General features: G+C 40.0%; 1 protein-coding gene across 2 annotated transcripts in view; it reads left to right on the plus strand.

The window, feature by feature from the left end:
• The window catches only part of ANTXR2 (ANTXR cell adhesion molecule 2), a 109119-nt gene that overhangs the window by 32306 nt on the left and 52437 nt on the right, over positions 1-24376 (plus strand). For both annotated transcript variants that reach the window (XM_061993807.1, XM_061993806.1), the window contains exons 10-12: positions 2969-3038; positions 20568-20646; positions 24150-24245. In XM_061993807.1, the coding sequence (XP_061849791.1) occupies positions 2969-3038; positions 20568-20646; positions 24150-24245 (245 nt within the window). The remainder of the gene's footprint in view (positions 1-2968; positions 3039-20567; positions 20647-24149; positions 24246-24376) is intronic.

Genomic DNA, 24376 nt, shown 5'->3' on the forward strand with positions numbered 1-24376 from the left:
TTACTCATGTCTCTTCAATATGTAAAATATTTTGTAAGAAAAACAGAGCAGCATGGTACTCTTGGATAAAGGCAGCATGTGTAAATAAAATCTGCTCACAACAATTTCCATTCAGTTTCACTTAAAATTTGTTACCTTTGTTTCCTACACTAACCTATAGCTTACTGCTTTAAATTTGTTGCCTGAATTATCATCATAGAGCTAGAATTTGGAAATTATTTGGCAACATTATTTCTGCAGTTGTGTATTTATTATCGTGGTGTACCTTTCTTACTTGCAGAAGGGGCAAACAGACTAGTTGAGTTCCAAGTGAATAAAAGTAATTTCACACTCTCTAGGGTAAATAGTCAAGACACCAAGTTACATGACCTGAAGATCATTAGAACTACAGTTTCAATTGAATTGTCTGGTTTGCATGTTATCAGGACTCCTCAGTTCTATTCCTACTTTGCTCCTGACTTGTTCTTTACCATGAGCAGTCACTTCTCTATACCCAAGTCTGTCCGTTTGCAAAGTTAAAACAACAGCACATACCTTCTTCACGTGTTTTGGGGCGTGCCCCAATATGGCTATGTTTGTTGTGGCATTCATACCATTCAAGATGTTCTGACGGAGTACATTAAGATACCGGTGGAGATAAGGACCTATGGAATACAAAAGTTATGGAAAATAGCTAAATCTCTCTTTAAGCATCACCAACATATTGTCCTGCCAGGAGATAGTACTGTCACGCTCAAAGTAGCAATTCTAGCAGCATACACCAAATCAGCTTACAGTGCGTAATGATGGGTAGGTTGTGGTGCTGTTTGAATTCAGTGCTGTGCTGCCAACTGTAGTCTCTAGGAACTTGAATTTTTACGTGCCCCGTACTACATGTCAGGGATCCAATCCACTGTGGAAGATGTCCAGAGGAAGCTGGCAAGGATGGACAGAAGTCCAGAACACAAGCTGTAAAGGACAGAAAGGTTCAGTTTGTTATATCTACAGGAAATGAGGAATGACCAAAGTAGTAGTTAAGTATGGGCTGCTGCAAGGATGAGAAAAATAATCTGGTCTCTGTCAATCCTTAGATAGAAAAAGAGGCAACAAGCTTCAGATTCTGCAGCAGATCTAGGTGTTGTATTAGGAGAACGGTTCTCACTGTGAACTTTTCTCACGCCTGAAACAAATTATCTAGAAAGCCTTTTAACAGCTTAGACACATCACTGAACAATGTCTGAAGCTTGTTGCCTTCTTGAAACGACCTTTCAAAGTGTTTTCTGACTCTGATTTCTCCATCTCTCTGATTGTTCGGTCTTTTATAGCTGTACAGCATGTGTATGTCTGCTTTACCACGGTAGAAATAACTATACTTGGACAGAATGAAGCCCCCAAATACTCACTAGCATCTGATGTGAGAATTTCAAACTAGATCTCTGGGCTGACTTTTTTTTCCCTTGGCTTCAGGAGCGGGTGCGAGGGTAGGAGAATGGCATACTGATGTATTTATTGTATGTCGCAGCGTAAAAACACAATCTGCTGTATGGGGTCTTGCCAGAGGCCTGCTACAACCCACCCAGGTTCTCATCTTCAGCAATGGACAACAGCACATGTTTGGGGAGTAGTATAGGTAGGAAATAGGGAAATTTATTGTGATCCTTCCCTTGATACACAAGTTCATTGTTGACAGCCTGTGCTGGGCTCCAAGTGCTTTTATCTCAGAGAAAAACTAAATGAGACCATTGGAGCTCAAATGGATGAAAAATTAGGAAGGGCTCTTTGAGCAGTAGCAGGAGGAAGGAGATGGCCCCAAGAAAAGGAAAATTTTTCTGTGTTATTGTGTTCTTCTGTACAACAAACTGTCAGTCTCTTGGCAGAACCTTCACCATTTGAGGGCATGACAGAGGGCACTTGCATGATGATGTACTTTCATGTTAGAGTTTCCCTTACTGATAGCCTGGGCTCTGCTTTGGGACCAGCCTCAGAGCAAACCGTTATTTTGTCAGTTGTTCTGGTTTTAAAAGATGCATTTGGCATCTTTCTCATTTTGCATTTATAAAGAACCATTACCAAATGCTAGAAAGGAAACCTGCCAAATGTAGCCGTGGGATAGAAAAATAATCTATGAAACATACCATTAAGACAAAAACATATGGCAATGTGCTAATCTCTCTTCCCCACCTCACAACTAGCCCCAAATCTAGGCCAAGCAGTCAGTGCAGATTATAGCACATAAGAAAAGCTCATTTATGCTAACAGCTCCTCCTTCAGCTGCCCCTGAACTACTTGTACGTCCGCCTGTTCCCTAAATGCAGGACAGAGTCATCTCCAAGTTTATCTGGCAGATCATTTATCTGCTCTCACCTCTAAATCAGGAAATAGTCCATGCTTGCAGGAGCAGCTCCAGTACAGAAATTAAAAGTCTTGCTGTGGGGAAGTCTGAGAGGAGGGTTCTGCACACAAGAGCAGAATTTCTCGCAGCTTACCAAATGCATGAGGTAGAAGAGCTTTGTAACCCATTTCCAAAAAGATAAGAGACTCAAAAGCATGCGAAACACTGGAGAAACTGACACTCCAATCACAACTGATAAAATAGTCCTTGAATGCAGTGCCCAGGATTGGAGCTAATTAGAAAACAACAATCTTCCAGCTATTAGGAAGCCTGTAATAATGCTCTCACTCTTGGCAAAAATGGTCTCAATTCCGGGAAATTTTCTCTCTGGACAAGCATAAACTGACTTGAGTAAAATGAAGTAAGCAATGTAATGTAGGTTCACACTCATATTTAAAGTCAGCTCTGGGCTTGTATGTCCAAGGAGCAGCTTTGAAAAAGCAGATTTATTCCCTGACCTGAGCCTGCCTTGCCTGCAAGTTCCAGACACTACCAAACCAGCATACTGAGAGAAGGGAAGGCAGTTCATAGCATGTTCACATGTCAGCTTCTCAGGCAACACAGAATATTAAGCTCGTGTGATTTGGTTTTTTTCAGATGAAAAACCAAAAACGGTGGAATCGGACTTTTTACTCTGCCCTGCACCAATCCTATACAAAAGTGGCCAGTAAGTACTTGAAACAAACATCATGCTATGTTTTGTTAGATTTGGACCTGTTATTCCTGACGTTAATCATGAAGGGTTTTGTCTATAGGCTGTCTTTTGTTGTTTTAATGAGAGTGGTTTGTTGTTGCGTTCTCTCCCGCCCCCCCGTGTTATTTCCCTAGTGTATTTGCCAGCTTTGGAATGGGCTTTAAATAGTCATCTGTGACCAAACCAATTTGGACAGTGCCTTAAAAATGAATATTCAGCCAGTTTATTAAACACTGAAAAGGTCTGGCTTGTCATAAGTTTTATGCAGATTAGCTGTTTTAACAGGGCATAATATGCTCTCTTCTGGATAATCTTTAGGCTCATTGTTACATAGATTACATTATCACTGACACTTACAAGCTATTATTAAAATTATGTGTCAAGATGCATACCAGTGCTCAACATGTAATGATAAAACAAGGCACTAATTTAACAGCAGCAGCAATCTCAAAACAGCACTGTGGCTAAACTGCAGTTCCAGCCTTCTAAGTGTCACTGGCCATGGCTGCACATTACTTCTGGCCCTTTGAGAACTAATCTCTCCCTCCTCCTCTTAAATGCCCTAGGCTTTTAAGATCACTTCAATTTCATTGTTCAGATTTGTGAAATTCTAAGCTAACCAGAAGTCAGGAAACTGCATGTCAGATCTTGGCCCTGTAGGAGGATGAAGGCTTACAGGCTGTTGACTTTCTCCTTGTTTTGCAAATAGTTCTTTCCAGAGAATTGTTTGGGGTGAGATTAATAGTAATGGAGTAGGAAGCACAGCAGTTTGCTACAGCTCTGCATTGTCATTTTTCTATGACAACTCTTACTAGTTTAAGGTTTTCAGTAGTTACCTTTGAGTTGAGCAGCAGTCAACAACCTTACCTGCACTTTGATAGCAAAACCCTAAATATACATCTGTTTTGTGCATAAAATTTCAACCATGAGGAGAAAAGTTAGAAAGTGGTAGAAGAAAAAAACTTCAATAATTAACCCCAGTAGAAGAGTGGGGTGAATCCCAGCAAAGGAGCTGCATTGTAGCCTCTATGCAGCAGCCAAAGCTTCTCTCTGGGGAGTGAGTGCTGCTTTGCTGCAACACAGGGAAAACATGCATGGAGGAGCATTACGTGGAGAACAGAGGAAGGACATGAGTTTTTAATGCTGTTATGTTATCCTGATACTCAAATCACTGTTTACATAGCTATGTGAACTGTTGTTCTTGTCATAATGTGTAACAGGAGTTTTAGACCTATGTGCCTTTATATTCCATAGTGCAGTTGCACCATTTTCAGTTGAGCTAGACTACATGTAGTTGTGTGCCAATTGTACAACAAAACAGCTGCAACAAACTGCTGTCTGAACTAAAACAAAACAGCACCATGTGCAGTTGTAAGAGAACTCATTTTGTCATCAGAACCATGTAAATCAGTCAGATTAAGAACCCCTCCTCTCCATGCCAAGTATTTCAGTGGCGTTACCTTACAACAGAAGAGCAGCAGTAGATTAGATCCCTAGTATCAAGCACCCCAAGACCTGAAGCTGTGCTTTTCCACACATGGTCAGTCTGAGAGTATGTAAACAGCCTTTCCTGCCAAATACTACGAAACACATGGAGTGTTGATATAAATTAAAGCACAGTCCAAGTGGAAGCACACTCAGCAGTGTTTTTAAGAATGATGCATGAACAACACACAGGAAATGGTACAGCTTCACAAGAACACAATTTTTTTCACTAGTTACTATGTGAAGTGTAATTCCATAACCTGGTATTGATGCAATTACAACTTTGGCTCAGAAATAAACCATTTCCTATGCAGAAGACTGACAGCCATGAAAGATATGTACATACTTGATCTCTTGACTTTCCATTGGCACAGCCTAGGCTATTGCTGGATAACTCCCAGTAATGCCTCATGTAGTGGAGCTAAGATTAGTCGCTCACATAGCATCAACTGGTCTGCTCTTTTTGTAGTGTTCTTTCTAGTGAAATCAAGAGCAACACAGGCAGACAAAGTAAGCTTTGTGACTTTTAAACCTGCAGCTTGGTTAAGTGGTAGAGACTAACTTTACAGGTTTCATATATTTTGGAGACATTTTTTGTTGACTGACAGATTATCAGTTTTCAAATGCCGAACAATTCCACTTGTTCCATGTGGAACAAGTAAAATGCCAAAGTACCCAAGACGTTGGGTTGGTAAACCCATGGTCTCCTGGACTTGTGTCATTGTGTATTCAAACTTTCTTTCTAGCCGCTGGCTGTATTTTGTTAGGAGCCTCCAAAATGCCAGCTATAATTTAACCAGTCTTTCAAAAGCCTGTTTTTTTTTCTCAGTACAGAACAGCAAATAGATGTGGTATCCTTAGGTTGTGACACCATGACTGTGTTTCTTGTGCCACTGAAAATAACTTCTTGTCTTTTACTTCTGAAGTGCAAAATTACCTAGTCTGTTTACAAAACCAGTTGATTTTAAAAGACCCTCTATTAGCTAGCAAATGAGAATTACTTGGGATTTCTACATGAGCAACCTATTCATTATAAATAATATTAGAAAGTATTGAAATAATTTGGAAAGGATAGATTCCATGTGTGCTCTGCAGGAAGAAGATAAGGAGACAAACCCTAGTTGACTAGCTTTGCTTTGTGTACTTTGAGAGGTAACTTACATACTGTGAGGGCAAATATAATGTTATAGTTAAGCTGGTTTACTAAAACTGACTCATATTCTGCTGCATTGACCATTTAAAAGCTATATAACTTTAGTATCTTGCAAAATATTTGAGGAAATTAGTTCCTCTTTTTAGCTCAGGCTTGAATTTGCTGTCCTGCCACAGCTCAAGGGAATGACACTGAATCAGACGTTTATTTGAGCTTGCTGTTACTTTAAGTGTGTCTGTAGTCATAAAACCATTGTCTCTTTGGAATATCAGTACAGGAAAAACTGGTATATTTTTATAAGTCTATGTTGGTTGTGCATTTCAAAGCACCAAAGGGCAAACACCAGGTTAAGTGGGATCACTGCCATAATTTAAATACTACATGATTTCCATCTCTCAGTTGAGTAACACTTTGACAGCCTGTCTGTGAATGGCACTTGACTCTACACAAGGCGCCCCCTAGAACAGAAGTGGTCAGTATCTTTCTCCGTGGGCTTGTAAGTGTAAGGAATAACCAAGCCAAAAAGGTCAAATCCAAACATAAACCTGAGTGCAAGTGAAACTTTGTTTGCAGTGACCTTGAATTTATGATCGGATTGCATGCAGAAGTGATACAGTGTGCACTACTGTTGTTTAATTACCTTATTTGCCCTCCCTTCAAGTCATGTTGGCTTCAGCTTGCATATATCCCTTCCTACATTCTGTCCAACATGAACAGCTAGTGGCACTTAAAGAGCAAAGACTGCATAGGAATTGTTTTGTGAATGGTAGGAAGGAAAATTGCCATGTATGTATTCCCAAATTCTTAGCTGCCTCCAGTTTCAAAGTGACTGACTGAAGTTCCAACTGCAGCATGCAGTTCACTTGAAGCAAAGCATACGGCAGTGCATGAGATAATGTTAGCCATAATCAGATCTTTTTTTAATGTATTGCTCATAGTAAGGGCTCTTAGCAGCAGCACAAGTTCACAAGTTTAGTGGTAACTTTAAATGTACTTCCTATCTGGACATTCCAATAAGCATTTACAAAGGGAAATACTAACCTTATTGAGTAAGCCTTACAAGAGTCTGAATATAACTGGGGAATAAATAGCTTAGACTGACTCTAAGAAAGAAATTTTGTCCTAGAAAAATAATGTGGTGGGAAATGATCTCTAGGACTAAACACATGCCTTCATGTTTTGGAGCTGCAAATGCCACCTTGAGACATGCTTTTATTTGGCTATTAACCAGATTTCTCACTGGAGGAACCTGTGTCGTTCAAGTCTTTGTTCTTCCTGTTGACAACAGCTGCTTTGCTTGTTCTGCACTCATTTATGAATGGGATGGCAGCTCAGAGGGAATTCAGAAACACTAACAGCAGTGTATGGGTTATGCATTGTGTGGTTTCTCAGGTCTTTAGATTTTAATATTTTTGTTTTATTGTTAGTTTCCTTTTAATCCTGTTTTTACAAGTCAGATTTTGTCCCTTATCTCTTTGGAATAAAAAGATGAGGAAGGTGCTACTTTATGTAGCACCTTCAGCCTTAAAGAACCTATTCCATTAACTAGCTTAACCAGCATTGCATCCACGGGTCTTGCTCTTAAGAAATTTCTCAACTTCCTTACATATGACATTTTTCTTTTCTTGTTCTGTTTCACTTTTAGAAAAGAAGTTGTTTTCTACAACAAGAATTGTCATGTTTAATAATGCTACCTGGCTGTCAGTGTTTGACACTGACATTTTGCTTGTTCTGCACATTCACCTCTGTATATTTGTTTGAGCTACTGCTAAAACAGCCTCAATTTTGGACATGTTCCTATGCGACCTGATCTAGGTGAACCAGCTTCTGCAGGGGGCTTGGACTAGATGATCTCTAAAGGTCCCTACCATTCTATGATTCTATTTCTTCTCTTTTTATACCATTTTTGTAACTTGTGATAGCCTGAATGCAGGCAAGAGTTTTCTGTCTTTGGCCCAGGTTTTAGTAGTATGGTCTTAATCTCTGAAGTTCAGAATTACATCAGAATTAGCTGCTCTGTTTTTCTGTAGAGCACACATACAGAGCCAGAGGGTTAAGTACAATTGGAATTAGCTACAAACTTCAACTTAAACATGGCTATGGAAGCACCTCTCAACAGGGGCTTGAGGTTTTGTAGTCCAGAAGAGCTTTTAATTCTCTCCAGTTGGAGGAGGAGATTTGTGAACCCATGGTATTTCTTCCTATGTGTTTCTTACAAATTAACGTACAAACACTTCAAAGTAAAACAGTACTGTGGGAGCTGCTCACTACTTGAGGGGCCCTGAATATTCTTTACAGCAGCTATGCAGGTGAAAGCTAAAATTAGCTGAAAGCCCAAGAGTTCACACCCAAGCTGTCAGTGGCACTCTTTCCCTCAGTTTCCATCTTCTTGGGAAGCTATCTCTCAATACAAAGAAGGAAGCATGTGCTTCATATTTAATTCTAGGTGCTTTGAGTAAAAGATGTTTCCATGACTGTAGAAGTGGTACTTCAAATCTTTTTTCCTCTCTTTCTAAGTGTCATTTTTATTAATACCTGCACCAGATTTAAGAGGAAGAACATGGACACATTAAAGCAAACAGACAGTGAAGATGAATGGACTGTAGGCTCCATCCTGCAAATTACCTCATTTGGTTTCCAGACAGCTGCTCTCGAATGAGAGCAGCTGAAAGGTGTTCTACAAAATGGTTGTCATGGCAGGCCTCTAACAAAGGATCTCAACTATTCTCCCCTGCCCCAACTAACACAAAGATACAACATATTATGCCTTTCCTCCATCCAGTGGTCCTTGTAACATGAACCTGGGAGCCAGAAAGTCAAACATTACTTTTGAGTTTCATATCTTGGGGAACAAAAGTGTGTTACATTGGCCAGCAGTGTTTCAGAGTTCACCATGCAGGCAAAATGCCACACAAGTACTTGTGTCTTCAGGGGTGTGTACATTATATACAGCAGCAGTTTGACTTGACCACACTGAGAAAGACTTCTTACATTGTTATTTTCCTTATCTTCTCCAACACCTGTAGGTCCTTAAGCCTCCCTGCATTCTCCCATATGCTAGTATTCCTGGAGTATTAAGAGGAACACAGTTAAGGCAATCATCTGGAGCATTGCAGTTTAAGTTCATTCACATGATGAAATTCTATACATCTATTTTGTACTGCAGCTCTTTCATGGAATCTTTACTTTTACCTTTCTTTTTCTTGTGGTTGAAATAGAAGTTCTAAAGAAGAAAAAGCAGTGTTAAAGGACTGATTCTTTGTAAGGTGACTGATGTTTACTATGTTTGCCTAATTAACTTCTGGCTAACAAGTCTAACCCATTAAGTAGCTAGTTGGTACATGTTTCTAATAAACACATCTGCCCTGCAATGAGTGAAGGTTCAGCCTGCATGCAAGTGACAGATGCAGTGGTAGTTCCCCCAGTGCTCTCTTTTAAATAATTAATAGCACACTGGCGAACTAGCCTTAGATAGGCTGCCTCAAAGCCAGCTGTATGGTCTCAGAGCTGTGTATGTGGACATGTGCCTCATCTTGTTAGTCTGCTCAAGCTATTACATTCCCTCCTCTTCAAAAGCTACATGTAGCTCAAAAAAATCCTTTTAAGTAACTTTGGACTCTTGGCTTCTGGTCTGAAAGGCAGCAGGAAAAGAAGGAATAATATGTCAGGCCACCCAAGGGGCAAAGAGTTTTGAATTCACAGGCCTTGCAGATTGATCTCTTCTAGCAAACAAAGGACATTTGAAACAGTCCCACCCTGCTGTTTCAATGCTTAGAGTTGCTGAGCTAGGTTTGGCAACAACCTTCTTCAAGGAAATGTCATCTTGTGGTAGCCTGCTTTTTCTGTGGTCAGTGGCTTCCTAGGTTGGGACAGCTGTTAAGTCTTATCAGTCTCAACAGTGGGAAAAGCTAAGGCTAGTTCCTTCCAATTTGGGTGTCATTTTATTTTCCAGACTTAAGCTTTTTGTCATGGGGCTGTTTCCCACCTCCCCTGCACCCCCCTCCCGAGGAAGAAATTGTGTCAATAAATTAAACAAACAGCAGGATATTTTACAAGGGGCTAATTTGCACAAAAATTAGTTCTCAAAAATGTGACTTGAGCTCTTGCTTACCAAAGGGCAAGGTAAGATTTATTCATGCTTCTGAGGATCCATGAACCCTGATCAATTCTGTGTCTGTACCATAATGGTTAACATACAGCTGTCATTAGTTCTAGTGATACAGGCTCAGTCTGTGACCTTTGTTTTGTAAGACATCAACAATAGCACAGCTGCCCCTGCATAGCTGAGATCTCAAACCTGCAATTTGGCAAGAGGAACAGAACAAATTGGATAAATATACATAAACACATTGTGAAGGAAGAGAAAACAGAACAGAATGAACCAGAGCATCATCCTACAACTTGTTTGATAGGGATGATTTAAGTAGGCATATGGTATAGTTAAATGTGCTTTCAAAAACATTGGCCTGATTCTTCAAGCAAATATGAAATAAATATCTAAATAGGAAGAAAGCTGATACAGTATCATTAGTTCTCTCAAAGGAGGCATATGAAAGCCTTTGGAAATGTGTGTGAGTGGGGGCTGGGCGTGAATGATAAGCAGATTTACATTCCCACACAAAAAGTGTCATTAACTTATTGTTAAGATTACACAGTTGTACTTCCTTCTAACACTGCAAGCATTAAAATCCAAAGCAGGCAATAAGCTAATATTTATACCTAACCCAGCACCAGTTTTCACATTGTCGTAGCTCAGTATTGGCATAAGAGACCACCACAGCCACTGTACTCTCAAATACACAGTTTTCATCCAACAGTCACACTGCCAACAGCATGCACATTTCAGAGCTGAAAAAAATCACTGCTGTGTTCATCCTACACTGCAACCTTTCCATGTAGGGTTAGTCAGTAACAATTGTAAGTTAAAATTAGCCTTTGTCTTTCTGCATTCCTTTTACCAGATGGAAAGAAAATGCAAAATACATAAGCTAAGAAATTCTGAAGGTGTTATTACAAATAAAGTCTAAATGTACGTTTAAGTGATGCTCTTCACAAGTCACACCTGGTCTATCTCCCACTTGAATTGCATGCAGAGATGCAAATCCATATGATTTCCCAAGTGTGTAAATAAACATACAAGATGAGCTATTTACCCAGACAAGCCCATAACTTCATTAAGTTCATTAATATCAGTAGAAAGTTGTCAGCCCTAAGGAGTATTGAGAAAATTGTGTGTAACTTCATTCAGTTGTCTTGTGACTTGGAAGTGAACAGCTGAAAACCTGATGAAGGGGACAATTACTTTTGTTTTCTATGGCTGTGGATGGAAATACTACTATGATTTTTGTCACCTTGTCTTGGCTGAGAAAAGTAAAATTTTGGAAAACACGTTGCAAGTGCAAAGAAGTGCCAAAGAAGGAAGTTGTACACAAGGTGCAGATTTTACTTGTCTATCTTTCAGAGAAATTTAAGAAACAGTAATATTTCATGTGGCATGTTGAGTGTTTTCCATTCTCTTCCCAGCTAAGAGGTTACGTTTACTTCATTTTTGTGGTTGTATTCACTCAATGCCCACATCACAACCTTAGTGACAATTAACCAAGAGCTGAATTTAGCCACAGAATAGCATTATTAATGTAAGGGGCAATGCACGTGAGTACTTTGCCACTTAAAAGACAATTTGTTTAAATATTCAAGGGTGTGTTCAAGGACCCATTTTCCAAGTGTCCTCCTCAGTCTGTAAACTACATTCTGACTATACATTGCTACAAGAACACTTTGTCCAGAGAAAAGGGAAGCAATTAAAATTAGGATTCAATAGGATTTCTCAGTTTAGAGGTAGCTTGCTGACTAAGCTATTTCACATTTCAAATAACATCAGTCATTAGGATAAAAGACACAATAACTGCACATGACTAGTTAAACTCACAGTAAGCAGTCATATACCTGTACCTTAGAAAGTGGTCGATGAAAGAGAATAGGCTGTCTGCCATTGCAAAAGGTGGTACCAGCTATCACGACAAACAAAGAGTTTCCTTTGGCCTGTCAGCCTTTGCCAGGTCTATAATCCCTACACACAGTAGCTGCTCCAACACCAAGAATGTAAGACTAGCCAATACCAAAAAACGCAAGAAGAAAGGAGGAATGCTTGCCCCCTTTTAACTTCCTACTGCGATTGTCAGCCATGTGAGTTCCTTATGCTCACAAAGTGGTAGGATGCCACCTCCAAAGCAGATTGTTCTCACCTGTTTTTCTCATTCTAGAGCCTCTGTACTCAGGTGACTGGAATACTTTTCCATCATAGATATACTTACAGCTAATTAGATCCACTGATTTCATATTAACATTATCCTTCAATGTAAACAGCTGCTGTTCTTCCCCAGTAGCACTGGTGGAAGAGAGTTGACATGAATCAGATCCTCTTCTGCGTGGACTAAGTCCTTTCTTTGCAAAGTCACTAAAATGTAGTATTTAGCTTCAGCACCAGCACTTGAACTTTTTTTTCCTATGCAAGCATTTTATTCCCAGAAAAATAACTTAAAAAAGTATGATTACCTATTATTCATGTGGTACAATCTCCCCCCTCCAAAATAGCTAGAGAAATAAACTCAGGTAGGGGAAAAGCAGAAATAGGGCTGAATTAGGCTTAATGTCTGTTATTAATATTAAATTCTGAAAATATTTTAGAAATACATTTAGTTTGGCATAATTAGATTATAATGGGAACTATTCACAGATGGAAACATTCTCAATGAATTGTATAGGCTAACTGGCTCCTAAGACATATGGATCTGATGTTAAGATCAGTAGTAATTTCTAATGCAGTCCTTCACGTTCCTCAATAGGGCACACAGTGTTCCCAGAGCATTAAGAAAGAGTGCGTGAGCAGAACTAAGTGCTTAATATTATGCAGCGGACATAGTATCCTGAGCTGAATTAATAGACTAATTTAACATAATAATGACATTTCATACCCTGTTACTGCAAGTTCCCATGATTCCAGGAGATCAGAGCTAATTCACTGCTGGCTACCAATTCTTTAAAATTCACTCACACTTCCCAGCAGTGAAATTCTTACTGTCTGTGCACTTCTGTCCATTTCCTGGGTAAAGCCAAACCCTAACAGACACTATATTGAATACAGCTGAGAAAGCTCTGTAGTTCTGGGGTAATGAGGGGCTCCAAAGAGAATTAAAGTTTGAATTTATGTCAATGCTAAACTACACCAAAGAAGGGGTAGGAGAGGAAGATTTTGTACTAATTCTTTACCAAAATCCCAGAACACTGTAATGATTTGCACAGTATTCAGGTCTTGCTTTCCTCGGGAAAACAGTTAAATATTCTTTTTTTGTGCCTATGTGGTTGATGGGAAGAAAATGACCATTTTAGTAATTGCAGATTACTGTCTCTAGTACAGTTCCCACTGACTTAACTGGCTTCTATGCTTTCCAGGCCGAGGTGACCCTTGGCACAGTGGAACTGCACTGAACATTTGTCAGGCAAGGTTTGTAACCCTGCTTCAAGGGAGCTTGCCGTGTCCTTACACAGCTGGAGCTTTTGAACTAGGAAAAGAAACAAAACCAGAAGGACTTGAAATCCCGTCCTGCGTGGCTTTGCATGGCCTCCTCCTGCTGTAGGGATGTGTCCCTTGACACAGAGTCAGATCTGTGGTCCCAGTGTGTTTGTTAGTGGCAAACAGGGGAAGGGACACGCTGCGCTTTTGTTGGTGATAATGTCTGGGTAAATATTAGGTGTATTCCCAGCAAGTAATGGCCAACAATGTCAAACTCAAGGTGATCAAATGAAGCCCTTGCATCCATACAGTGAAATTAGAGCTGACCCCAATGAGACACAATTGCCTGTTGCTCAGAGTCCTACGGCTGTCTCCCCTACTGTATAGCTGAGCATTAGGTGTCTCCCTGTGTATGCCACTGCCCCTGCTTTTCAACCTTCAGGCAGAAAATGAGAGATGGCATGACAGAGGCTGCCTTGCCTGCGACTAAAAATTTCAGCCCACCTCCTGAGGTGAACTTGGTATTGTTCGGCAATGGAGCTGTTCCCTCAAACTCTAAACCGCAGAATACTTGCATTGAGTGACACCTTGTATTTCCTCCAGCTGTGAACAGTGGTGAGTACATCTGTGCTAAAAACCTAGACGTGCTGTTGTCAGTCACCATGTGTTCCAGTTTCCCCATCCTTCAGGTGACCATCTAAGGGTGGTCACCAAAGCACCCCTTTGTGCTGACAGGTTGTAAATTACGTGAGTGTAAAGTGATAAGTGTGCAAAAAATTATACTTAAATTGGTAGTTCCACCAAACTCTTTTTCCACACAGACACACACATACACTACTGCCTTAGCAATATTATCTGTGTAATAAAGTATTAATTCATGGAGGTAGGTTTTGTAATGGAAAGCACCCTTTTAAATACATAAGTATATTTTTTTCCTTCTCGCTATGTACAACTTGCATTTTAGCTATTTTAATGCTGATACTTGATTCTAAAATACCTTTGTCACCATAATTTTAGTCACCATAATTTTAGTAACTTTTTGAGCAGTTGCCAGTTTAATTTTCAGTGCGTGAAAATTGGAGGTAAATTATTTATTACTTCCAGCAAATGTCTTTCACAATTTTATTTAATTTTTCATCTTTTTTAATGGGTCATAAAATGGCAGTCTTTTATTGGATACTCATAAAGTAAGGGGCAAATGAATACTTTGCAAATAGGGTACCGTGGATTGAAATGTCAGCTGTATTTCACAGGATATGAAATTCTTTAGACCAGAGCTGTAGTGACATATGGCAGTGGGCCACGTTCATCTTCTGTAACAATAAAACGGCAGTGGACATAAAGGAAAGAAAGAATTGCAGTTGTTTGGTCTTCTCAAGTTACTTTTTTTTGGTAAATTGTTAGAACGGCCAGTGGGCTGTGCCTGTTGCAATTGACAGTTGCAAGAGTCATGTGGTTAACTTTGGGCATAAATAAGAACATTTTTAAAAAGCTCCTTTCAGTCTCCATTTTCCAGGATTGGTTCCATTCCAAAAAGAGATACTTCACAGACAGAATAGAGGAAAATCCCTTCCACATGGTGTGAGGGCTATGACCTGTAAATAAATCCCAGATTTTCCTATGACAATGAAATAGCTTTAGAAGTATGGAGCACTGGAAAATTGAATGTTAGAACTGTGGTACGTAAAAAGCAAGAGAGTTTGTGAGTATCTGCACAACGTGTTAACTCCACATGCTTACTAGCTCAAGTTTGTCATCTCTTTGATTCCAGTTTATTCGAGTGCTGGGTCAGCAGCGATCAGAAGATAGGAATGAACATCCTGGCTAAAAGCCTTGAAAAGATTCTGCATTGCTACGTTTTTGAGGAACAGTGTGAAGGGCTGCTCTTGACTTTCCCCAGGGGCTTGTTCCCACAGCTGTGTTTTCAAGCTAGACACAGAGAAGCTGGTCAACTCCTTGTGTTCTTGGGGATAACAGTGCATGGAGTGAGCCAGACTCGATTATGAGAACCTCCAATTGTTCCCCTAAGGGTCTGCTTCCCCTTCTTGTGTGCATAAATGCAAGAGCCACACTGTGACTCACAGAATGTGTCACGCAGCAGAGGTGAGGTTTTAGCCAAACATTGCAGGATGTCTTCCTGGGTTGCTGCAGCAACATCAACATTTACACTTCCTGATTCTTTGTGGTTTTCATTTAGTGTTGACCTCAGTAGATACTTTGCTCTGCAGCACCTTTCAAAAGTGCCACACTTGTTTTTGTTCAGTGCTGGTACAAAACTAGTATTAATCTAATGTTTCCTTGCAAAAAAACCACCGTGGTCAGAAGGCTTGTTCTACATCAGGGATGGCCTGCCCTTGCGAGTATAGCTGTTGTGTTTGTGACCAGATCACAGTGAATCAAGGGTTCAAAGATGGGCCTCCCATACCAGCATAGTCCGTCTTTCTGTGGTAGGGTGGGACACTGACACTTTCTCTTCTCTTGTCTTGCTCTCTCCACATACATCAGCAAAAGGAGTGGCAAATTTCCATGAGTCTTTGGAAAGCAATTAAGATACTATGGGTGCAGTCTTGTAAATCATGTAAATAATTGCTGGAAGATCTGGCCATACATACTTATAATAGTGGATATTTTGTGCCTGAGCAGGTGTTTTTGAGGAGTTTCAGATTATAGCTGCCAGGGAGACTGAAGGTATGGTCTTATGACCAGCTGACCAAAATCTGTGCTGCTCCTTCCCTTGTAGGCAAAGCCTGTAATGAAAAATCACTACAGTCTCATAACCCATTGAATTGTGGTCCTCCAATCTACAAAAAAGTATCAGCAGAGGCTCAAAGATTTAGAAATGTTATCTGGTGATATAGGCTGGTTCAGCTCTTTTGTATCTGAGCCTTACTGAAGGAACCAGATACTCACAAAATACTGACAGGCAGCAGTGGGAAATGAAAATGTCCCAGAAATCGAATCACTGCTGAATGTCGTTTTATTTTCAAAATATTTGCATTTTACACAGAGTGCTGAGCTAAAAGCCTCACACATGTGGACAGTTACTAGTAAACACTGAATGTCCGTATGTATATGTCTTTCTCTTGGATGTTTGTGAACGAGGAATCAGGGCACCTAGTTTTTGGAACTCCAAATTTGAAGGGGTAGTGTTTATATGAGTCACCAAATACTTATCGCCCATCAAATAGGTCGATGCTAAAGAAATGAAAAAGGCATTTCTTACACCCTACAGACATGACAATTTCAGGAAAGAAGTGATTTTGTATGTTGACAGGTTCATCCTTTTGAAGATGAGATGATTATCTGTATGAGTTCACTCTGTGGCTTCTAGAACTAAGAGAGTATGATCAACTCCTATGAAGATCTCAAATGGCTTATCCCTGCGGTTGTGTATCAGAATGGAAGTTGATAGAAAAACTGGTTGTTCCTACTGCTTCATATCTGTGCTGATAGCTGATGTGTTCAGTGAGCCTGTTGCTTGGGATATTTGTCAGACTGACAGCTAAAGGTTGGGGAAATGCAATGCTCGACAGTCACGAGGAGGCACACAGCACCAAGGACTCTGCTCTTACCACAGTCCATAGGAGACACACGGGTTATCAGCGCTCTTTCCAAGGATCTTTTCTATTGCCTGACTGGTGTACAGCGGTATTGCTGTGAATGAGGTTCAGATGTGTAGTCTTTACTGTCCGCAGAATTGCCCCAGAGGGTGACAAGAGCTTCCTCAGTGTTACCTTCTCAAAATATGGGTAAGCTCTTGATTCAAGCAATTGTCTGAATCGACTGGCCTTCAGTAACTGTCCTGAGCAGACTTGGTAGTAGGCTTCCAGTCAGATAATGACAACTAACTTCCTGGGCGTTTTTGCTGGACTGAGATTCTTGTGCCACTTCCAAGGATCTGTTTCCAGCAGCTCACGTACTCTATTAGGAAACGTTTGTTCGCCATTTACCTCGTACCTGAGCGTGGCTGTATTCTGAAACTAAGAAATGCTGGAGTTGTGTCCCTGTGACCCTGCCAGCTCAGCACAACATTCTTCTGGGATTTGGGCAAGTTGTGTAAATAAATGGATTACAGACATCCCTACTCACGGTTGCTCTCATAAATCCCAGGTAAAATATTTAGATAAGTGTCAGGAGCCGGAATGCAGCTCTCAGACCTGTACAGCACATCAGCCAAGTAAATGGTTTTTGGTGGGCCTTGGAATTGAAAGCTGCCTTTTCTTGTAGAAGACAGTAGTGGTAACATTACCACTTCTCAATCCATCTGGGAATCCCTGTTTGAGTGGAGCTTTTTGGTAGCCATAAATAGAGGCCAGCTCTATGTAGCAAATTGTAAAGTTTAAACAAGAAAGAACCCTTCCTATAAATTTAAGAAAACAATATGTCTCACAGCAGGAGTATGTAGTTTGCTGCACGACACAGGGAAGGTAGAAGAAAAAAGGGTGACTTTTGCCTGAAGCTATAACGCGTAAGAGAGAAATAGAGTGAGAAGTTGAACAGGATCTTGAAAGCTGGACTTTTTCTGGAAAAGCCAAGAAAGCCCAACACCTAAGTCACGGGTCCAGGAATTCCTAAAGTATGCTGCCTTTCACAGGCACTGAAACAGCTGGTGTGAAATGCAGTATTTCAGTGAGTTAGAACACCCACCCGCAGGGTAAGACACGATGAGCACCTATAGTCTTGCTGACATACCAGGGTGGAAGTGCAGCCTGGAGGTTGTGAGTATAGGAGGCATTGCTGCAAAAGAAGTAATTTGTTTCCTAAAGATATAAGAGAAAGCCTACTTTTATGAAGATCTGTATGAAATAATTTATGTTACCATTTAAGTGAACTTGGTAGTTTTTTTGGTGTAGGCTTTCTTATACAGGAGAATGAAATTAAATGAGTAGCAATGAGAGATACTGCTAGCACAGTGAGAGCATGCCTCAATAGTACTTTACTTCTCTTCTAAAGTTTCAAATGTTTTGTTTCCCAGTTGCTCAGGTGAAAAATGTGTGAGCCTGAGTATATGGTATTTCAGACAGTGCTTGCTAGTGTTGGCGTTGGTAGTCAGCCACTGATGCATCTTCCTTTTCAACCACATAGGTTGAAAAAGAAGACTGATAGTAGCAAGTTGCATAAATCAACAAACTGCCAGAGGCTACAAAACATTATTAAATGATGTCAGGAATTGCTGTCCTGACTGAAAAGAACATACATGGGTATAGAGGGAGGATGATACTACCAGGCAGCAAAGGGAATTGGTTGATTAGCAAAAAAAACTCCATAGGAAACAGTATTCACGTTCACTTTTCAAAGAAAAAATAAATGGAAAAAAACACAGGCATCTCACAGCATTTTGGAAATTCAACCCCAGTAGCTGGCAGCAACTGTAGACAAGTGTTACTGGCCAAATCCAGCAGTTCTTGACTAGTGCATAGGCAGAATTATTTTGGATCTCAGTGGTAGTTTTGCCCAACAACAGACTACAGAAATGGTTCCAACCAAAGATAAAAGAGCTGAGGAAAACCTACAATATATTTAGGTACAGCTAAAATAGAAAGGCTGAATAGCTTCCATGTTCTGGAAGCATGATTGTGAGGAATGCCCTTTCTGGGCTGTAACCAAGTTCAAAACTTGGTATGGAGGCTGTGGTGTGTTTCTGTAAAAACATAAGATAAGGCTAATGGGGGGAAAATAAAACATTTAAGAGATTAACATTTCCTCTTTGAATTTGTGCTCAACTGAAAAGTTGCTATCCCAAAATACTTCTGTGTGCTGTGGATTCTTCAGTATTTATGGGCTGAATTCAGTTATTCCCTTCTATCTTGAGCTACTCTATGATTCCATGATGCATTTACACCTATACAGCCCTGGTTGATGCAGTGGTATGACCAGAGTGTAGAATGACGCTGTCCTCAGGACACCGATAGAGGATATTAATGTAATGGTGCTGTGGGTTAGTGGCTTGGACAGACTTTGGCATCGAGGGATGTGTTTATGATGTACGAATCTCCAAAACATCTGAGAGTTTAAATACACAAATGTCTTCAGTAACACCTGTCTGGATTTGGGCTGTACTTAAGTCTTCCTCTGATTTAGAAAAGTCACAGCCTGAAACCCTCTTGTTCTGCAGTCAAAAGGATTGTTTTGCCAGTCAAACCCAAGCAGAAGCATCATGCTGCACTTTCCCACAGCAGCTTGCATGAATGTGGCAAAGCAAAACATTGATAATAGAAAGAAATAATAAAAAGCATAATGTGAAAAATTCATCACTAACAAGAGTTTTGATATAGCTTGCTTTATTTAGTGCATTTGAAGAAGAATGAATGATTTTTAAATTTTTATATGATCTGATTCACTTATTCCAGTAATAATTAGAAGTAAATTAGAGTTATTCTTTCTGTTAGATCAATTATTCATAACATAATTTAAAAATGAGTTTAGCGGAAGCAACTTTCTCCATTGTTACTAAAACTGAAAAAGAAATTAGCCAAATTAGTTAAAATAGCTTTGAACTCCATATTGACTTAAGTGCTTGTGCCAGAATAAAAATTCATGACATATAAGAATGGTATAAATGATTAAAAATTTTAATTCATGGATATCTATATTTTTATTTAATTACACCAATGCATAACATAAACTGTCTGAATCTTGGGAATCCAAGCCAGAGAAGCTGAAGAGTCTTCTTATGTTTAACATTCACCATGTGTTGTTTTCTTCTAGGGTTAATTTGTAAAATGTAAACCACATACTATTTGTATGCAGTGTTTATGTACTATTTATAGTAAGTCTTGACCGTTTATAATTATCCGACATCTTTATCCATAATGTCTGTGTATGACTAAAGAGATGTTTATGGAACAGACAAAACAATGTTATTTTTACAGTTGAACTTGAATTTATTTAATGTAAAACTTCTTGGAGTATTTTATGCTACACAGGCCTGGGAAGGGATACTCACTATTCAGCTAGCTCTCTATTGGGAAGACTGAATTTTTTTCTCTCTAGTAATCAACTCAGTACCCTTGGGAGACAATGTAAATTGAGGGAAAAAAGGATCAGTGTGAAATGACCAAACATCAGTTTCTGAAAGCTGCAAGGTCCAACCCTGTAGCACCGAAGTATCACGATCACTTAAAAGTCATCAGTGCTTTCTAGAAATAACAACACAATGTAATCACCTTAAATTTGTGATTTCTGTGAAGTCCCTTCTGACATCTAGTGCAGCCCAGAAGCCCTGTCTCTCATTTTTTCCCTTGGAATACTTTGTCTGTTGAACAGGGTCCTGTACATACAAGCACCTCTGTAGTATATATGCACATTGACTGTTCATGGCTGCTGAGTTTTGTTTTCTCTTTCTTTACAGAACTCTGGAAGTTTTGGTGAGTTTGAATGAAGGGCAGTCTTTCATGTCCAGCTCATTAACAATCACTGCTTCAGAGTGTGTAAGTAAATGGTGAACATCATTGAATGTAAAATCCCAAACCCCAGCTTCTCGTTTTACCATTGTGTGCCCTCTCAGTGCAGAGAACCTCCATGCAAGTGTGTTAGATGTTGAGAATGCACAAATCCACCTAACTAAAAAATGCACCTGTGCAGACACCTATAGAATAGACAAAATTTAATGATAGTGGTTTTCTTAATATGTAGGTGTTGACATATATCTATGTCCTAAGTAACTTTCTCTGTGTTTTGAGACACACTTGTAATCTCTTTTATAGCACCACTACATGCAACAAAGAGTTTTGAGCTGTTTTGTAATTCCCTGATGAAGCGTGTGTAGGGAGTCACAGACAGGATTTTTTTCTGCAGTTCTATAGACCAATTTTCTTAATTCTTCTTATTAAGGTGGCAAACAGCTTTATTCTAGGAGGATCTTTTTTTTGCAGGATTTCACATAAGTGTTGCTATATGTATTATCTGAAATTTCCTAATAACACACAAAAGCCATCTCTTTTGTGGAGATTTACCTTTGCTTTCTGACATAGACTCTGCTGTAAGGATTTCTCCTTTCATTGCTGCTATATCTGTTTTGCAGGCTGCTTCAGGGATTGATGATTTAGACCAGATGCAGAACTATATGTAGAGGGAAAGCCTTGGAATCCTCCTCTTGCAGGCTACCTCAGCTGGCTCTGCTCTAAGAGCCCCTGGTCTGTGCAAGGCCTAACTTTTTCTCTAGCCTGTGAATTGTATTTTGCTAAATATATTACAACAAATTACCGTAGCAGACTGTGCAGCTGTGGCTCTCAATATATAGTGGGAAGCTTCTGTGCCATCAGAGACCTGCTCACTATAAGTACGGTCATGTCATACACCCAGGTGTAACACAGTCAGCGACTGAGTAGGATCGGTGAGAGCAGGCTGGAGCTGAGCAGGCAGAACCATAGGACTTCAGCCTGGCTGCGGAAGGTGGTTCTGGTCCTACAGGAGAATACTCACAGTATCTGACTTTGGATGCCCAACTCTGGTGCTGTCCAGATGAAGAACATAGGCTCTCAACTCTGCTAATCAGGAGAGACAGTCTTTGTCAAAGCACAGGCTGGAGAACCAAAGTTGAGCTTGGCGATAAGGTAGTGTGAACATCCTGATATGTTTTTATCACAGGCTTATAGAAGAGGAGTTAAAAACAGCTTCTAGGATAAACCACATACTTAGGCAGTCAGTGACTTTTCTAACTAAATATATAAAATTTCTAATCTCATATTTCTGCTCTCTATTATTTTTTTTCTGATTTCTATGTTATATAGGCAAGACAGTTAATTTTTTTACAGTTAGACACAGAACAAGTACTGTGCTTCTTTAAATTTGCCTCATTTAAAGTGTGACTTCAGTGCAGCTTTCCTGTCAGGCACAGAAGCATAGAGAACAGTACCTTCTGCTCATCAGCATGTATTTTTCCAACAATATTTTCATTTAGGTGATTAACCTAAAAGAGAAAACCTCACATTTTTCTTCTGTTCATTTGAACTGTAAATACTTGGGTAACTGTAGAAATCAGAGTCATTTCAGTTCAGCTGCTCAGTGTTCAGAATGAACCGAGAGCTGAAGAAACACACACTACCCAAATACGTTTCTCTGTTTAAGAGTCTCTTTATCATTTGGAAGTATTTCAGTCTTACACCAAACCATGCTGAAGCAGCCTCTCAGCATGATCACATAAGGAGTGATGCTGGAGACTAACAGAGGACTGCTTTTCTCATTACCTTGGTCCTTTCAGAGAAAACAGCACATGTTAAGTTGATCATGCCCCTTTAAAAACTGCTGGGGTTGCACAGATAGGTAAAAAAAAAGCACTGATGCAAAGCAGATCATCTTGAATTGCTGGGTATGGCTGCTTTCCCTCTGCTGTACTCTTAATAGTGCTTCTCAGTGGTCAAAAGTTTTCACTAGCAGGAACAAAATGAGTACAGATGTGCATTGACAGGAAAAACTGTCATGCATCTGATCATTTTGTTTGGGTTTTTTTATTACTTTGTTTTGATTTGGTTTTTTTCTTTCATACATGTTGCAGCAAAGACAGCTCCACACAAGGAGAACTGCTGTTTCCATAGTAGCAGATGGGCAACTGCAAGAAATGGGTCACTGCTAGAATTGTTCCACTAATTCTGATAGCTGAGCAGCTGATGGCTAGTCGGTACAGAACAGTTACAAGTTCCAACTTTCCTAGAAAACACACATTGCTGCAATGAAAATAAACAAAAAAATTGCAGCATCCAAGGCACTGAGGCATGCATCTTACCTGTTTCTTGTAAATGCACATACCTCACTGCACCTTTGTGTTCTTGGAATAAAGATCTGTTTTGCCACCCATCTGCAATGGTGCATCTCCAGTACAACTTTTCTCACTTGGACGGAATTAGTTATGCTGTACTCTTTAGTGACTCCTTGGGCATCCCTCCTTTCCTTTTTCCCCAGACAAAGTCTGAATAACTTCTGCTTTTGTAAAGGCCACCATTGCATTTTTCTCAGTGCTGTTCTAAGCCTGCACAGCAGCACAGCACATCAAGTGTAAGAATACAAGCACCTGCTGGATGGGGATTTGGGGTGGTGGGAGATGTGCTGCTTGTTTCCTCATTCAAGGTGGGATTGCTGGAACCAGTAACACTTCTTCAGGATTTCTTAGGAAGGTGGCTTCAGGTTCAAATATGATTATGACAGTATTGTTAGTAGGGATTCCTTAAAATTCTCCCTGCCTGCCAATCCATACAGATCTGTGTCTTCATGGTGGAAAGGCACCTGTCCACAGATTTAGGAGACTTTCCCTGTTTGTGTCTACCAGCTTATTCTTAGCAGTCAGTGTACCCCTTCTTTTCTTAAGGTTGGGCCTCATTCTTGAGATATCTGAAGGATATCAGTTTTATATCAGGATGAATCCACTGACTTTAGCAGAAATAATCCTGACTTGCACTGGGACAAGTTGGGCCCATTACCCATGACTTGAATGACTTAGGTTGAACTTAGGTTTACAAGCAGGCAGAAAAACAGTAGTTTTCAAAGTGTTGTCATTTCCAATTTAGTATGTCCATTAGTACTGCTGTGTTCAGTATGCCATCTTCAGTCCCTTAGAGTACTTGAGACTTACAGGCCTCAGAATATGTAGGGAATGAGAAACATGAATAGCATCTTATCACCTGCTCCCTCTTTTCAGCATTGATACATCATGCATTGTAATACACAGCTCCTGTTGAAGCATCCTAGCTTCCCTTCTACATAACCTATGTAAGTGATATGGAGGATGTCACTCAAGTTGTGCCAAATCCAAATTTGGCTAAGACCCCCTTCTTGATCCTTTGTGAGGAATTCACAGTTGGCAGATAGGATCCAGTGAGTGGGAACAATTTATTTGAGTTTTAGGATCAGTCAGTAGGCAGCTGTTTTGGGTGAGTGGGAAAGCCAGACAGCAGTTATTTGCACCATCACTGACACTGTCTTTCTGCTTTCTTCATAGTCTAGTGGAGTAGCAGCACTTATTGCTGTTCTTGTGCTGTTACTGTTAGTGGCACTCGGTCTGCTCTGGTGGTTCTGGCCGCTCTGCTGCAAAGTGGTGAGTAAAGATCATTAAAACAGTCACTGGATGTGTGACTTAAAATTGTAACTCATATCATGTTGGGAAACACGGATACTATGGGAAATAGGTAAAATAACAGGAAAGCTATATCTGACATAGGCTATCTG

The sequence above is a fragment of the Colius striatus genome, chromosome 3, assembly GCF_028858725.1.
Source record: "Colius striatus isolate bColStr4 chromosome 3, bColStr4.1.hap1, whole genome shotgun sequence".
Taxonomy (NCBI): domain Eukaryota; kingdom Metazoa; phylum Chordata; class Aves; order Coliiformes; family Coliidae; genus Colius; species Colius striatus.